We start from the raw sequence: 16,798 nt of genomic DNA, 5'->3' as shown, positions 1-16,798 counted from the left end.
TGCCTTGACTCCTGTTTTCGGTGGTTTCTTTTTTTTAGGGGTGATTCCGCCCACCCCTTAAAATGGACAGACAGGTCGGCTGGCTGCCAGGGATCAGTGATGGCAAAAGTCTAGGGGCTTGTACAGGGTACAAAATGAAATATATATATTTTCCAGCAAAAATTTTAATTAATATATAGTGAGTATTTTTTCTTGATATTTTGGCTTCTAATACAAAATAGGGAAAAATAAAAATGATTATTGTGTAGTTGTTTACTTTGTAAGTTGCAAATCCAAGGTTATCCATTATATTTGTATTATTTTGAATAAATTTATTATGTTTTTTTATCTCCCCAAAGACTTTAGTCTTTAGCCACCACTGCTGGGGATCTAGGAACGCTCTATGCTGTTTGCATAGTGGTGCCGTTGTAACCACCACTATCAAGTGACGCCATACAATTTGAATTTTCCCCGGAGCAGCAGCGGCAAATACCCCTAATGGCTGTAGCCGCTTGGCGTGCCCACAGTTCTCGTCGAGCGGCCGTGTCGTCTGAACGTCTCCTCCAGTCGTAGTCGTTTCTTTCGGGTCATAGCCATACACCAAGTTCTACTGCCAAGTTCCAAAACTAAGCAATTCAAGCCCAAAAATGCGCACTCAAGTGCTAAGTTTCTGTTTAGCAATTTTGCTAATTGTTTGTCTGTTGTAAACAAAAGACGGAATTAGATGCGGGTGCCAAGTGCTCGAGGGATCAGAGATGGGGAGTCCTCAGCAGCGGATACGCAGGATTGGCGATAGCCTGCAGATGCTAACCCGGGAAGCCAGGAGTGAAGTGGTGCGCTGTGAACGTAAGTGGGTTTAAAAACATTAGAGATTTAAATTAAAAATTTGTTTTTATCCTAAAAAATAATATAAATATTGTTTTTTACGTTTACTAGCTTCTTAAAAAGGCAATGACTCAAAAACACCTTTGTTTCATTATTATTAAACATCATTTTCTTTCGAATATGATTGATTACCCATCATAACTCACCTGGACCTTGGGTGTAACTCTGTAATAAATTCATGTATGTCGCATTATCTACTGGGCGATTTGCATAAGAGGGCGACGTCATCGCCAATTTCAACATTGGAGCTAAGAATGATTTGCTTGTTTATCTATTGGTGGCGGAGACCTTATTATGACATGTGTGGAAATGTGGAAATGGATTCAATAGAATTCGCTAGGGCTGAAAATGTTTATCGCCTGCCACAAGCATATAAACCAGGGGGAAATAGTTGTTATTGTTTTTATTGGGTGAAACTCAGAGTCTATAAATAAGTTCCTTGGGTGGTAATTGTTTAATTACGGTTAGCCGAGAATTTCTTTATGGATTTGTAAATTAGCTTGGGATAAGATAAGATTGGTGATGTTTATAAAGAGTCCTTATCTTTTACAAATAAAGATATTTTTTAATGAAGATTAGCAATGCAACTTTAATAATCGTAATTGATTTTGTATAATACATTTTTATTGTAACAATTTTATTCATAATTTTTTAAATAGCCGGGGGCTTGAAACAGTAGTTTAAAGTGCCCATGAGAAATCATTGAAATTTGTCTGGAGTAACACCCTCGAGACATTAATAGCTCCCAAGTGACGAGCCTTATGGTTAGATGGAGTTTCTCATTCAGCCCAAGAAACCAGAAAAAACTAGATGCCTGCCAGGCACGCGATTTGAAACACACACACATCGACAGGTCCTTCGAAGGCCTTTTGGCCGCTAATTAAGTTCACCTTGGACGTGAAAAAGCGGCGTGTTCTTCCAAGGTCATCGGCGATAATTGCGGCCATGGCAACTGCCCAAAAGCCGAAACAATGGGCATGGAAATAGAACAGGATTTTTTGTCGGTCTTTGAATATCAGATTAATGTTCCCGCCTGATTGAGGATACACAATAATGGAAGACATAAATCGAGCAGTTCTTTTGTTTGTTTATCAAAAGAATAAAAATAAACATGAAAGGAATATGGAATTCATTAAAGAAGGGGTTGTATTTAAGGGAATGTGAGTGTGGTTACCGAAAAATAGGGAGGGCCAAACAAGAACTTCATTTATTAATACTTCTTTTTACGACTCCCATTTATTTTTCCAAAATGCATTAGCATTTAAATATAAATGCATTAGCATAAAAAATATGTCAACTTTAATTTAATCCCACACAAATCCGCGAGAACTACGTTCTAAATATTTATTAAAAAGCCATGTCGCAGCGAACAAAAAGCAAAAATAAAACAATGATTTCCCATCCCACGCACATTGGCATCCCCCCAGCCAAAAAAAAATTGTTGTGGATAAAATAACAAAAAACAGTCAACAACACGAAAGAACCAAATCAAAACAGAGGCACAAACAAAAACATACCTGAGCAACCAGTTGCAAATGTTCGAAATCAAAACAAAACTGAAGAAGCTCGCTCTTAAGAGCCCCCCTAAACAGAAGGTAAATAAAATAAAGTGGACTAGAGCCATATAGCTCTCTATAGAGCGAATGAGAGCGAGAGAAAGAGGAAATCGGCTGGAGAATTATGGGTTGGCATATAGTCGCCTCAGTGTCTGAACAACAGTCACGAACGTCGGACGGTTTGCGAACGTCGAAAGTTTGGAACATATCGTTTCGGTTTTATACATATCTTTTTTGGATGCGTGCCCGAACGTCGCGTGGTTCAATTTCGGGTTCGGCAATTAACACAGCCATCGCTTTTTATGCAAATCAGTGATATCGAAACAGTGTAAATAACAAACATAAATGTCAAATCGAAAAAGTTGCCCCCACCCCACTACTAATGACCTTGAACTCGTCAGCTCGCCAGACGGATGTCACTTTTCCCAAACCGAAACACACACTCCCAACGATTTTAAGCCACGGATTAATTAGAATATATATGTTCGGAGAACGAGCACAAAAAGGTGTTAATTTCGGTTCGTTACGTATACGTAATGTGGCAGGAAAATAGAAATGGAAATTGAAAACCCGAACAACTGCCGTGCGCGCCAAATGTAAATTGATAGCCAAAGTGTTTGAAACACAATTGCTAAATTTGCCAGTCTACCTTCAATATATTCACCCATACACACCCACACACTTTTGGCAATTTCAAATCAATTAATCTCAATTATTCCGATCGCTCGAGTGAACAGAATCGAGGCGAAAATCAAAAGGTCTCCGTGCTTCATTAAGTTTCCCCGAAAGTTATGATCGCAATTGTTTGTTGTTCTTCAAATAAATTTCTGTGCTAAATGAAATATTCCCTGCATGGTCCATAAAAATCACATAAACCAAACAAATTTGGAGTGAAAATGATTGAAGCATTTTTCGATAAGAAGGCAAATAATTGTGTTCAAAATATGTAAATTCTTTGGTGACAGAATTCCAAGTAAAAAGTACCATTGACGCAAACATTATGAGTAATTTCTAAAACTTTAATAAAACTTAAAAAGCGACCAGATTAGCGAATAAAAACCGGAAACGGCAGCATTTGAAATATTATATTATTTTTCTTATTCATGTTTATGCGCAAATTTTATTTTCCATTAGTTAACCACGTGAAATATTCCCAAAAATGTCCATAAAAATCGCATAAGCTAAACAAATGTGGAATAAACTATTATTAGCTTTTTTTTGTGGATAAAACACCCAAGTGAATGTGTACAAAATATGTGCGATAAATGTGCTGAATAAAACAACGGAAGCCTTGTAATCTGCGGAATTTCTGTACAACGATAAAAAATAACATGCCAAAATGGAGCTGATTAAGAAGTACAAACAGGGAAAGCTAAGCTCCAGCGATATTCGCCATATAAATAGTACGTTGTTCATAAAATTGTTAAAACATTTATATATATTTATGGTTTTTACTTATAACTAAGGGCAGACCTTGCTACTTAAAATATATTTTAGTGAAGGCCTTGACAGGGCGGAGGAAGGTGAACCTAAATTTAAAATGAAAAACATTAAAAACATTTAAAAATTCGAATTTCGAACTGTGAAAGCCAATTGGTTAAATTTGAGGTGAACTGTCTGCTGCTATTGACAGAAAATGTTCAAGTCAATTAAAACCATTTCGAGGTATTTTGTTTTTGTCCATCAGTCATGGAGACTGATCTTTGGGGGCGCGTCTTTCAGCATCAATAAACAGTTTGACTATATGTATTCGAGTGTTTTGAAAATTTGCAGAGACGAGTCCTATCCAATAAATTATTCGATATGCGTGTCAGTGGGACAACTAATCAATTTTTGTATATTTTTACTTGTTTGTAAAGTCTTTTATTTTTTTTCAATTAATCAGACTAAATTTTAAGCTACTGTAAAAACAAGATCTGCCATAATTTTCAACTTCCATCTAAATGTGCCAAATTTATAACTATTTTTATAGCGTCAATCGACTCATTAAAGGTGCCAAAGCCTTTAGGCAAATGTGCTAATATTAACTGTTTACAAACATTTTCACACATCTCTTGCTGTTCCAACATTTATATATATATGTATTCCATTTGATGCAGCTCTCATCTGTCGATAAGTGGAGGAAAGTTTGTTTGAGTGGGCGTAGTTCCTAGTACGTATACGCCATGTGGTTCCTGTTAATGGCATTAACGAATTGGCCAAAGTGCCAAGCTTCCGGGAGCCGTCGCAAATGTAAACAGGCACTTAATCACTGGGGATATGGAAATTGTTAACTGTTTGAATTGTAGACTTCCCAAGGGATTATTGAAATAAGTACATAATAAAATAACAAATTAAGAATATAGTTTGCTAGGCATATATGTATATATTCTCTGGGCCCATTTTTCCGTAGTTTACATCTGTCTATTCACAAGCCGATTAGTAATATTTATTTATAGTTTTCGCAGTGAAGCTTCGCCTCTTTTGGGCCACATTCAGTAACGAAACCTGCCCAAAAGCGGTTGCTGAACATTATTTACCCAAGTTTCGGAGATGAGAGCGCAAAGGGGGAATCATGATGGAAATGATGTCATTCCGTTGGTGCCACTTTGCGGCGGATCATGCAACGCGCAGTAAATCGCCTCGAAAATATATCTATAGATGAGTCGGTGGCCGGCCAAAAAGCAGAAAAACATTCCGCTTAATGCGTTCAAAGCACTTGGGGCATGAAATCTGCGGTACGATCTATTCTCTCTCTCTTTCTATAGATGGGGCGAACTTGTAAAATACAGCTGTCCATTATGGACCATAAAATGGAATGGTAATATAACATTTTCCTCCGCTTTTGACATGTTCCGCTCTGGGACTTTTATTATGCACACACCGAGCATAGTCGTATATTTATCCACGAATCTGTTTGTTGACTCTGCCAGTCGTATTGTTTTCTCTTTATTTCGAACAATATGCGGGAATATTTGCATCAATTGAAATGAATTTTATTGGGAGGCAGACACGGTATCGACGTCATCTGAAAATGTTTCGCCCTGACTCGTTAACCGAGCTCTATAACATTTGGCATGATATCATACCTCCGATATAAACTCACACAGAAACGTTAATATACGAAGACCAGTTCACAGTTAGCTGTTTTTTACACAAAACAAACCAAATCAACGAACATAACTAGAAAGCAATAAATTATCGACTGCCTAACCTTCGAGCACTTGTGTTTTCCATTCTCATAATTTCGTAATCCATTGTTCGCAACAGTGCGTTTACTTGATCTATGGCTCCTGGATCCAGAAGATCCATAAATAGTTGATTTTCCATATACAGCCGAGTCTATTTGCGAGCCATTAATTTCAAATTCAAATTTGTCAGCGGTGCGTTTGATACAGCAACATGTTCGTAATGCTTAAATATGCCTGGGGTTAATGGTGTTATTGTATTGTTCAAGATCACAGTTACAAAACCGATTTTATAGATTCATTTTAGTGATTTAATTAAGTAGATTTTTCTCCACTTTCATAATTTAACATTAAAATACAGAATTTCAGTAAAATAACTACCTTTTAGTTATGTGTTTATTGTTTGTCATTAAAAGTTAAAAAAAAATCAATTTAAATATGTGCATCATCCTTCAAGGTCCAGTAGTTGTTAAATAAAATGTCTGTATAATTTTTAATTTAATAATGTGATTTCTCTTCCCCTAAACTTAGATACCGTAATATGTCTGATGGTCCTCGTGGCAATATTCTCGATTCTTTGGAGTGTTTCACTGCACATGATATCGGGGGATCTGAATGAGGGATTAGTTAGTGACAAAATAGTATTTCAAGAGCGCAATATGGATCAACTGACTAACCACAGCAAGATGATCCTCAATGAGGACCTCATCAAAGCCACCCAAAACTCCTATGGCCGAAAGTATTCCGTACAGGATGATAAGGATATTAAGCCCGATTCGCTACAAAGCGAGAGCCGTAAGTTATTTTTTAGTTTTAAATATTCTTTTTAATAATTTAAAATTTTTCTTTTAAGAAAACACAAAGCCAGTGTATAAATTAGATCATATCTATGATTCCATTGAGAACCGACCTAAGTTAGAGCATCGCAGAGCTGAAATGGAGGAGATAAAAGTCACAAGCACGACTGCTGCTCCACCAAAAATTACGTTCAATGCTGAGGCAGATCGTCACTTTTTGAGCACAAGTAAGACTACATTTTTATAAAATTATTTTTCATTGTTAATGTATTTTTATATTTTATATTTTTTTTCAGTGTCCATTGATACTATTGCCACCATTTGGGATCAAGGCTTTGGAGCTCAGTTTGTCTATGCCTTTCCCCTCATATCAGAGATCGTTGCCGTCATCTGGACAGCCATGTGTCTGATCTTCCAGACGGGCAGCAAAAAGAACTCGTGAGTAAATACTTATTATAAAATAATATTATGATAATAATAATCGTTCCTTTTCAGAGTCCTGCCAAAACCCTGGCGCATTGTGCTGCCCTCGATCATCATTTTCTCGGTGATGAGTTTGGGCAGCGTGATCTACACGATCCTAACGAATGGTTATCTCAAGCATTTGTGCAGCCAACTGAGGGACAAACTCACGGATCCCACTGCTATCAGTTGTGGCGATGCCATCGCCCTTCTGCGTCCCACTGTCCATGATCACAGCGTATCCCACGATGCTTACTTGGAGCTCTTCCGCTGCAGCTACGTCATTGGAATGGTGCTGTGGATCGTGGCTCTGTTGGTAATGGTGCTGCGTTTCATCTTCGCCGTGGATTTCCAGCTGGTGGACATTGACGAGATGTTCGATAACGAACGGTACGGATCACCCCGGGTGCAAATACAACCAGTTTACACGGAGGTAGTGCAGCAGAGCAGTCCGCAGCACCAGGGGCAGATGCGTCCCCGATCGGAGGATGACTATCAGAGTGCCAGGTCGCGTTTGAGCGATCTTGCAGTGCCGCTTCTGGAGGGGCAGGGTCAGTCGCAGATTCCGCCAACTAACTTGGCCTAATCCCAAGGATCCGACTGCAACGACAGGTGGTTCAGCAATCTCAGGTTTATTTTTATACGATGTGTTAGTGTTTAGTAGATCGGATCGAAGCCTAAGGAATATTATATGAACTAACCGCGATTTAGCATAAGTTTTAAATCGATATTTAATTGATATTTTTCACTGTCTTAGTTTAGGGAACTCGTGCCTCGATATCTTATTATGTGAACAATGTGGCTTTATAAGGAAATATATGAGAATCAGAATTGTGGAATTTATGCAATTTATTCATTGCATACTTTTGGGATAAGAAATTTATTCAAAATTTAAATAAAATAAGCCACATTTTCCAGTCCCTTTGAATAATTTTAATAACCCCTGATAATTTTAATCCAAAAGTTTTATTTTAAAAAGGCAATAGTCTAACCATTGACAAGAGCGAAAACAAGTGCGAATAAAATACAAATATTGTGTATACGAAATGAGAAACCCTTCAAGTGCCAGCTTAAAGCAGTTTCATGGTGATGGTCTTGGTCTCCAGATAGTTGTCCAGTCCATCCTTGCCCAGTTCCCTGCCAATTCCCGAGAGCTTGTAGCCACCGAAAGGAGTGGAGGGCAGGACGGCGTCATAGCAGTTGATCCACACGGAACCGGCATCCACATTGTTGGCAAACTTCAGGGCCTTGTTAATGTCATTGGTAATAACGCCGGCGGCCAGGCCATATTGCACATTGTTGGCCCGGTCAATCATCTCTTCAAGAGTGCTAAACTTGAAGATGGACTGCACAGGTCCAAAGATCTCCTCCTGGGCAATGCGCATGTTGTCCTTGACATCCGAGAAGACGGTGGGCTCGACGAAGAAACCCACATTGCCGATCCTCTTGCCGCCCGTCTGCAGCTTGGCTCCCTCCTTCTGGCCACTCTCGATGTAGCCCAGGACCTTGGTCAGCATCTCCTGGTCGATCTGGGGACCCTGCTGCACATCCTTCTCGAAGGGATTGCCCACCTTGCGGGCCTTGGCCTTGGCCGCCGCCTTGGCCACGAACTCATCGTAGATCTTCTCGTGGACGTAGGTGCGACTGCCGGCACAGCAACTCTGGCCGTGATTCGAGAACAGGGCCTCGTGGGTGGTCTCCACAGCAAAGTCAACTAAAAATCAAAATTTTATATTAAATTCCTAGAGAAGAAGCTATCTATAACTCACTATCGGCATCATCGAAGACCACCACGGGACTCTTCCCGCCCAACTCCAGGGAAACCCGCTTCAAATTCGACTTGGCCGCCGCCTGCATCACAATCCTGCCAATGTCCACGGATCCAGTAAATGCCACCTTGGCAATATCGGGATGCTCGCTGATGGCAGCTCCTGCAGTCGGTCCAAATCCATTCACCACATTGATCACTCCAGCGGGGAAGCCCGCCTCCTTGGCCAAGGCAGCCATGTGGAGGGCAGTCAGAGGCGTCTGCTCCGCGGGCTTCATGATGATGGTGCATCCAGTGGCCAAAGCGGGTCCCCATTTCCAGGCCAGCATCAGCAGTGGGTAGTTCCAGGGGATGATTTGACCCACCACGCCCACCGGCTCCTTCCTGGTCATCGAGGTGAAGCCTCCGGCGGGAATGGTGTCACCAAAGAACTTGTCGGTCCAGCCGGCATAGTACTGCAGTGTCAATGCGGAGTAGGTCACATCGAAGAGGGCCTCGGCATAGGGTTTGCCATTGTCCTGGGACTCCAGGCTGGCCAGGAAGGCCTTGTCACGATCCATCAAAGCACAGAGTCTATATAGGATTAATATTAGATTTTTTTAAAGGGTTTCGTAGAGCTAAACTCACTTGTTCATCAGATTGGTGCGCTGCAAAGGACTCAACTTGCGCCACTCCGAGTCGCGATGGAAGGCCTTCTTGGCCGCAATAACAGCCAGGTCTATATCAGCCTGTAGAAATAATAAAATATATATTATTATTATTATTAAACCCAACAATCTTCCTCTAGAACACTGCACCCACCTTATCTCCCTCGGAGACTTTAATAATCTCCTTGGACGTGGCCGGATTGAAAGTGGCAAAGGTCTTGCCAGACACCGAATCAACGAACTCATTGTTGATGAAGAGCTATAAATAAATCAGAGAATAAATACATTATAATTAAAAAGTTAATATAGTAAACACCTGACAAAAATTGGGTTCGCAATGGGAAAAGCTATGATCAAATCTCATCCCTTTTTCCAAACCAATTTTTTGGTGTGCCAGTAATTTGTGCAATTTGTTCATTATTATTAGACCAGTTTGTCTGCGATTACTTATCCGCTCAAACAAGTTATCATCCCACTCGATTGGCCCATTTCAATTTGCCGGGGACACGCGACAATGTAAACAATGTAAAGCGGAGTTCTAGTCACGATTTCAAATTGTCGAGTTTATGAAAAAAAAACAGTTGACAGCTAACTAAAGTCGTTTGGGGCTGGTTTCATTCAAAACTATAATGGGTCATTGTGCGATAAGCAGTTGTCAGCAGGCAGTGCTTAAACTTTCAAGATAAAGTACTTACTTAAATTAGTCAATAATAAAGAACGAGAATTAGTGGCAGTTAAAGAGAATTAGGCTGTATCAATTAAGGTTTATTAACTTTTTCCATCAAAACTAACTAACTAACTTAGCTCACTTAAAAATAGCTATATTCACTATTTTCTCTATACTTCTAAAATTGAAAACAAAAGGACTAAAAAAGGTATCTTAATCAGTATGCCATGAAGTATAACATCTCTTGAAAAATTTAATTTCGCCACTGAAAAATCTCATCACACTATTAGACTCAAAGTCTAGTTCATGTTGGTCCCCCATAAAAGTTTACCTTATCAGCTTATAAGACCTCATAATTATTATGGCTTTACTAGTACTGGATCTGTTTTTGTGCTGATAAGAGCTTGAACACCCTGTATTAAAGAACAAACAAATTGCTGTGTTTTTCGGACAAAACATATTCGAATGTATAAGGAGGCCAGCAGCCAAGAAAAGAAAAAAACGAATGGCAAATATTTGTAAATTGCGACACAAACAAGTTTGAAGTGGGCTGATTTTAAATTGACATTGGCTGGTATTAAATAAATAATTCTCTTTTTAACTGTACTGAATATATCTATCTGCATTTATTGTAGGTTCATCTAAGTGCCTAGTATATTTAAAATGCAGCTGGCAACACAATATTTATACTCACTTTTGTGTACTTGGGCTTGGCGTTGGGATCGGCCATATTGAGCAATATATGGGAGGTATTTACTTTTAAGAACTGGAATAGAGACCGGCTGTCTGAGAGTCGTCGCGAAACTGAAATTGAAATGCTGCCAGATGTCCGTTTATATAGTGCCCGATAACTGGCTATCAGCGATTTGTTTTTGCACTGCCGTTCATCACCTTTTTGCTTTGCTTGTGGTCGGTCCTCTGAATTATCTCTGCTTTATGCCGGCCGGCAGACATGTAAACATTTTTATATGCACCCTGCACTTGAATGAAACCGTCCATTAATTTTGTAAGTTACTTGTTTTAGAAAACTAGGTTTTTTAAAATTCTATAATATATTATTTTACACTGATTGTTACTTGAAATATTTTTAATCTTATCATGTTTTAAAATTCTTTTAAAATTCTCAACTTTTTGTAGAGCATCTAACGTTGATTAAACTTAGTCTGCGAGTAAATTTAGGCATCCTTTTGGTGATTGCTTTATCGCAAAATTCTTTTTGTGCATTGTTTCGTAAATTTTGGAAGTGGGTTGTGTCTTGGATATGTAGAAAAACACGGTCTTATACGGTTCATGTCTCAGCTTTTGTCTTATACCACTAGAGTGTTCGAGTTTTGCAGCTTTAAATTAATGCATTAATTTAAATTATTTAATATAAATTAATTGAAGCTTGATAAATTTGGGGGAAACACAAAAATATTGACGTTTTTCTTTTATTTAAAGTAAATAACCTGACTTGTTTTTCCTAAATTATAAATTTTCGGTTTATAGTTCACTTTTACGATGTTTTCTTTTCAAAAACTCGTAGTTTGGATCAGTGGTTTTCCGGCATAATTTTTGAGTGGAAAACTTTCGTACTGGTAGGTGCGTTGAACCATCCCGTGATCCAGGAATTTCAGTTTGCTCAGCGACTGTGCAATGTAATTGCTGAAACAGATCGACGGCTAAGTATAGATGGTTAAATATTGTAACAGACCCACCTGTAGTACTGATAGTCGTAGCGCAGGTAACTGGAGAAGGGCTGCAGTTCCAAACCATCTGGGCAAATCGGATTGCCATGGAGGCTCAGATATTGCAGGTTCGGAAAGAACCGTCTGATCAGCCGCATTGTCGTTGGCAGGTCACTGAACTGGAATCGAGCATAATAATTTGATAAGAAATTACAGAATTTGGTAAATATTTGAATATTAAATGATCTACCTCATTTTTGTTCAGCATTAGTATTTCCAATTGGGGCAGTGGGCGTGTCAAAGTTCTCAGATGAGCCTCATGCATTCTATTGCTGTCCAGGACCAAATGACGCAGTTGCTCAAATTCCGCCAGCCAAGACAAATCCTTCAGGCAGTTGTGGCTGAGATCCAAGTGCTCTACATGATCAGCATGGATCTTAATTAATTCCTCCGGCAGCGTTCTTAAATTCTGCTGCACCAAAATAAGCTAAACGAGTAGACGAAAATAATGACATACGATTTGTAATCTCGGCCAGATAAGCCTCATTTGCCCATACCTGACTGTCGTTGTTTTCTGGCGTTTGCATTGCCCTGAGATATATCGTATATGTGGTTAACGAGAGCGGATACCTCACCGGCGATCTTCTCGTGAGCAACTGAAGTGAGTGCTCGATTGTGCTGCAGTCGTTAGCCGAATGCTTTTGTCTTTTAATTTTTTACATACCCTAGCAGAGTGTTTTTGAAGGGGATATGCAATTATAGGTGCATAGGATTAATTTTCGTTGTTTAATACATTTTATAATATAATTTAAAACCACGTAAAAAAAGTTGTTATATATATTTTGAAGATTTATTAATATATTTAATTTATTTGATAAGAAAAACACTTATATGATAATATTGATTTATTTGGCCTTTTAAACTAGACTACACCCAAAAAAAAGTAGTCATCAATATGCCCCTATTTAGGTGTCAATGTGACACTATTGAGTGGAAAAAAATCTTTGATCCGAACGTCATTAAATTGACCCTATTCTGGTGTCACTTTAATACTTTCGAAAATATTAATTTGACCCTTTTTGGTGTCAAAGAGCCACTAGCCGGTGTCATTTTCTTAGTATTAAATAAAATTTGACATTTGCTTGAAAGCTCCTGTAACCAATCTGCCATGGCAAAAATTAATATGGGCATGGCTCAGGGGCCAAGGCGCTAGGTTCTGATATTATTTTGTGCTCGGGGGAACGAGGTTCGAATCCCGCTCGCAACACCTTTTTTTTTTTTTTTTATCAGTAATCTAACACAACTTAACATTTTTGTTCTTAAAATGATATATTTGCATATCAAAACTTTTTACCTACTCTGATTTATCTGGGTTTCGAACCGGGGACCTCTCGCATCAGAGGCAGACGCCTTACCAACTGGACCATCGAACCATTTTGCGCGCGAGCGAACACTTGACAAGTATAAACGAAATCGATACTAGAGTAAAACATCGCCGAACTTCGAACTTCGAAAATCAAAAATGATAATTTTTGGGATCGATGTGAACCTAGTTTTATCAAAATGACACTATTTAGTATCAAATACGATTTTTCTGAAAACGCGGTGTACTTTTGACACTCATTTGGGAGCAAATTGACCCCAAAAATTTGATCCTAGGGGCAGTGTCATTTTAACCCACAGTTATTAAATTGACACTCAGGATTTTTTTTTTGGGTGTAGGGGCAATTTATTGTTGCATTTTTCACCGATTAAAGTTTTAAATCAGACAAAATTTATGGGGTATTGTAAAGTTGAAACACTAGACTCCAGTACCTAGATAGTAGGTTAAACCTACTCCATGTGCTCTTTGTTTGCGTTTAATATTGTTTGGCTTCTGCGAAGCTTTTTTTTCACGTCTGACGTTTTTTCTATCATGGCCTGAACTTGTTCAAGGCGAAAGAAGAAGAAAGACGCTAGTGATAAGCTATCAGCTTAAATGACATGTAGATGGCGCCAGCGGGCGACTATGATCGCACATCGAGTATACGCCAAGTGGGCTCTGAAACGACACACAGCGCAGTTAGTAACGGCCATTTAGGGGCTAGTCCTTCGACTGGCTTTAAACCTCTTCAAATCGGAACTGGTCAAGTGCAAGTCGTGCGATAAGTGCTCCACAATGGCAAAGTGCTGGTAAATACATTTTTAATTGCCAGCACGCCAGTTGGGCAGCAAACAGAGATGACGGCCCACTAAAGAGTCGAAATGAAAAGGCAAATTGGAAAGACCAAAGCGGCCTGACAAGCGAATTTGTTAGTGGCCTGGGCAGGCCACAATGCGATTGACTGCAAATGGCTAACAAATTGAACTGGAGGCTGGGCAAACTAGTGCCAAACAAAAGGAGATGACAGCGTAAATAAACAAAGCGCTGGATACAAATTGCGGCTCACAGCATTTAGCCGGGCACTTAGTTCAATGAAACCGAATAATACGCACGCACCGGCAGATACTTTTGCGTATTTTTCAGATACGCGCCGGTAAAAGTAATCAACTTCGCTGACAGATGTTGCAGATCCCCTGAATGGGAGAAATCCCTTTACCTTTTATGTTACCCTCTAATCATTTGACCGCTGTCAGTGACAAAATATATTTGCCACTACGCTTTGTTCGTTAACCATGTTATTATTTCCCTTGCTTACACTCTACTTTTGGCCGGTAATAAGCGTGTGTGTGACTCTATATATAGGCCTTTGATTGCTGTGCGTCTCAATGGGCATTATAATTCAATGTCAATATTTGACCACATGCTCAAAACAATTGTTCCATGGCAAGTAGGCTGAAATTCGTTTGGGATTTACCGCTGAAGGGCAAAGAAAATCCACACGAAAGAGGAGACTTTACAACATTCTGACATCCTTCGTTTAAATTTATAAATTTTCTTAATGTTATAAAAAATTGTTTTCTTTACTTCTATACTCAAGAAAATAATTTTTTAAAATTCTTTTATCCTTGATTTATTTCTGTAGGTTCCAATATGAACTTTTATTTATTTTATTAAATCCTGTCTAATTAATGTTGCTTTTCCAGTTACAGAAACCATCCCAGGAATTCCTTAGACCATAAAAACTCTTAGTAAAACCTGTAGTTAAATTGTATTTTTACCAGCCACTTTGATGACTAATGCGCAGCACTTAAATTTATATATATAAGCAGACTAGGGAAATATTCCACTCATCCCGAAATCCTATTCGTTTCCTTTGCTCCGACGACCGGCCTAAATTGTTGGCCAGGACTGGTATTAGCCTCATTAACACTGCCATAGGAACCTAGTCACGGCAACCATCACCCAAGCCACCATCGTAAATAAAAAAGTACTCGACTTGCTCCAATTTTAATTACTTTCCACAGGTTGTAAGTGAGTTACATAAAACCGGAGGCGATGATGATGGGCTGGGATAAGGGCCTCCCTCGATAATTGTGCTAAAATCGAATGACCTTGATGGGGCGGAATGGCAAGCGGTGCAAAATCGCTCTGGTTGTCAGTCGTCTTCGCCTCTAATTAACGAGATAATCGACGGACGCCGATCGCTGTAATCATCATCATTATGCTCCTCCGGGCTGGCTATTAAGTCACTTAGCCGAACGATTTGTCAACGCACTTAAAAGCGAGGGGAACGCGGGGGAAATAGCACCACATTCATTCGCCATTTATCATAATTTACGGAGTGTGGGCTGAAGACCCAGTTAAATATATATAACATCTACTTGCGATCTTATTTTTCTTTTTTAATAAACTTTTTGGAGCATGATTTGCATGTTTCGTTTGCATTGCCTTTTTATTTTCGGTGTTTTTTTGTGGTAAAAGTAAAAATACACTTGCTTTCGAGTGTAATAAAAATTATTTAATTTGGTAGTCGAGCATTTCTCGGAAATCAGTAAATCATTTTATGTGGAAGTCAAAATTATAACAGCTTGGGTTAATTTGAGGTTTGGGGTGAGAAAGAAAGAGGTATTTTGATGTTAATGGATGTAAATTTTGTATTTACATTAATTTGGAAAATTTTGAAATATATTCAACAGCATTTGTAGGTATTTCTTATATTTTAAAAATAAAATTGCCACTTCTAAGTTGGGTATCCATATCATTATGTCCACTTAAACCACAAGGTTCGCAGCTCTTTTACTCCGTATTTAAAAGCATATGACCTACACATTCTCCTGCGCTGGAATGCCAACTAATCGACTTGTGGGTTCACATCTCAATGACAAAGCCCCAAAGCTTCTGCCCCTTCGTGTGCTTCTTCTTTGGCTTTTGCTGTTCGTGGCACTTGAGTGCAACAAGTGGCAAGTCAAGTGGCGCATCCCCGGTCGCTCCGTCTATTTTTAAGCTGCTCCAATGGAAATTCCCCCCAAAGAGGGACGCAACTCCCAGGCAATGTCAATGGAACCGATGCGAAGGGCACCAAAAGAAGACAAAGCCAATGCCAAGAGGAGAAGGGCAGGGGCTCGATCGGATATCGGCGCAAATCAATAACTCGTGAATGGATGTGCTACTGCACTGTTGACCTGATTTTCACCAAGTCTCGAACCGTCGATGGCACAATCTGCGGCAGGCTCCTTTAGGTCTTTCTCACTCTTTCTCCTCGTCAGGGATGGAAATATTTTATACACACAAAGAAATATAAAATAGAATAATAAATAGACGTGTTCTTGCATTTAGAAATAATTAGGATTCGTTTCTTATTACTTGTTTAGCTTATTTCGATGGACTCTAAATATTTGTAGTTTGTTTGAACAAATAATGGTTCTGACACGTTTAAAAAAAGTTTCCCGAAAATAATAAGAAATATAAGATTTTAATATTTAAATTAGACTTAATTAAGAACTTATTCAACCTAGTTAACCTTAACTTTTTCCAAGATACTGATATTTTAAAAAATAAATCTTATATTGTGTAGTTCTTTTAAACTATTTTTAAAATGTTAAAATAGGTGGTATAATATTTATTGTTCCAGTTCCGAGTGGCTCTGCATCCCTGCTATCTTTTTAATGAATCGAACCCTTCTTTCCGCTGTCAGAGGCTGACTCGTTGGGCTTCTTCATCGGTGGCCAAGTGGACCAATTTCCAATCGATTCGATCGGTGACGTAAAGCCCCAAAACCATGTTGCCATTACGTACGCCCCTCAGCTTCTTGTGCCACCTTATAGGTATTTGGGTATATTT

General features: G+C 39.0%; 3 protein-coding genes across 7 annotated transcripts; 1 reads left to right on the top strand and 2 right to left on the bottom strand.

Moving 5' to 3' along the window:
- Positions 1-622: 622 nt before the first annotated feature.
- Positions 623-7,679, top strand: LOC108056825 (uncharacterized). 4 transcript variants are annotated; one of them, XM_070216861.1, is made up of 6 exons: positions 2,581-2,748; positions 3,555-3,823; positions 6,119-6,382; positions 6,441-6,611; positions 6,681-6,822; positions 6,880-7,679. In XM_070216861.1, exons 2-6 carry the CDS (start codon positions 3,760-3,762, stop codon positions 7,430-7,432), a joined length of 1,194 nt encoding a protein of 397 aa, XP_070072962.1. In that variant the 5' UTR covers positions 2,581-2,748; positions 3,555-3,759; the 3' UTR covers positions 7,433-7,679. The 4 variants fall into 4 exon arrangements, with proteins under 4 accessions (XP_016996325.2, XP_070072962.1, XP_070072963.1 ...); XM_070216862.1 differs by having other exon boundaries at positions 2,581-2,938; XM_070216860.1 differs by having other exon boundaries at positions 2,581-3,016.
- Positions 7,680-7,796: 117 nt separating this feature from the next.
- Positions 7,797-10,781, bottom strand: LOC108056824 (aldehyde dehydrogenase X, mitochondrial). Of its 2 annotated transcripts, none has more exons than XM_070216859.1 (5): positions 10,623-10,781; positions 9,416-9,520; positions 9,242-9,342; positions 8,616-9,187; positions 7,797-8,560 (listed from the first exon to the last, which is right to left on the bottom strand). In XM_070216859.1, exons 1-5 carry the CDS (start codon positions 10,656-10,658, stop codon positions 7,917-7,919), a joined length of 1,458 nt encoding a protein of 485 aa, XP_070072960.1. In that variant the 5' UTR covers positions 10,659-10,781; the 3' UTR covers positions 7,797-7,916. The 2 variants fall into 2 exon arrangements, with proteins under 2 accessions (XP_070072960.1, XP_070072959.1); XM_070216858.1 differs by lacking the exon at positions 10,623-10,781 and adding an exon at positions 9,578-9,834.
- A 574-nt stretch (positions 10,782-11,355) lies between these two features.
- LOC108056809 (leucine-rich melanocyte differentiation-associated protein) lies at positions 11,356-12,246 on the bottom strand. The gene is made up of 4 exons (XM_017140816.3): positions 12,153-12,246; positions 11,846-12,082; positions 11,626-11,774; positions 11,356-11,572 (listed from the first exon to the last, which is right to left on the bottom strand). The coding sequence occupies exons 1-4, from the start codon at positions 12,180-12,182 to the stop codon at positions 11,440-11,442; spliced, it is 549 nt and encodes a 182-aa protein (XP_016996305.2). The 5' UTR covers positions 12,183-12,246; the 3' UTR covers positions 11,356-11,439.
- Positions 12,247-16,798: the final 4,552 nt, after the last annotated feature.

This window comes from Drosophila takahashii, chromosome 3R (assembly GCF_030179915.1).
Source record: "Drosophila takahashii strain IR98-3 E-12201 chromosome 3R, DtakHiC1v2, whole genome shotgun sequence".
Lineage (NCBI taxonomy): Eukaryota > Metazoa > Arthropoda > Insecta > Diptera > Drosophilidae > Drosophila > Drosophila takahashii.
The sequence above is the reverse complement of the archived record's forward strand: the minus strand, read 5'-3'. Positions and strand labels throughout refer to the sequence as shown.

Excerpts from the sequence above, each read along its gene's own strand:
- LOC108056824 (XM_070216858.1), bottom strand. The coding sequence starts at position 9,679 with ATGAACAAATTGCACAAATTACTGGCACACCAAAAAATTGGTTTGGAA. Across the intron at positions 9,188-9,241 it reads CGCACCAATCTGATGAACAA|ACTCTGTGCTTTGATGGATC; the intron begins GTGAGTTTAGCT and ends AATCCTATATAG. Across the intron at positions 8,561-8,615 it reads GGTCTTCGATGATGCCGATA|TTGACTTTGCTGTGGAGACC; the intron begins GTGAGTTATAGA and ends TTTGATTTTTAG.
- LOC108056825 (XM_017140836.3), top strand. The coding sequence starts at position 735 with ATGGGGAGTCCTCAGCAGCGGATACGCAGGATTGGCGATAGCCTGCAG. Across the intron at positions 826-6,118 it reads TGAAGTGGTGCGCTGTGAAC|ATACCGTAATATGTCTGATG; the intron begins GTAAGTGGGTTT and ends CCCTAAACTTAG. Across the intron at positions 6,383-6,440 it reads TTCGCTACAAAGCGAGAGCC|AAAACACAAAGCCAGTGTAT; the intron begins GTAAGTTATTTT and ends TTTTCTTTTAAG.
- LOC108056809 (XM_017140816.3), bottom strand. The coding sequence starts at position 12,182 with ATGCAAACGCCAGAAAACAACGACAGTCAG. Across the intron at positions 12,083-12,152 it reads CAGAAAACAACGACAGTCAG|CTTATTTTGGTGCAGCAGAA; the intron begins GTATGGGCAAAT and ends CTACTCGTTTAG. Across the intron at positions 11,775-11,845 it reads TAATGCTGAACAAAAATGAG|TTCAGTGACCTGCCAACGAC; the intron begins GTAGATCATTTA and ends GCTCGATTCCAG.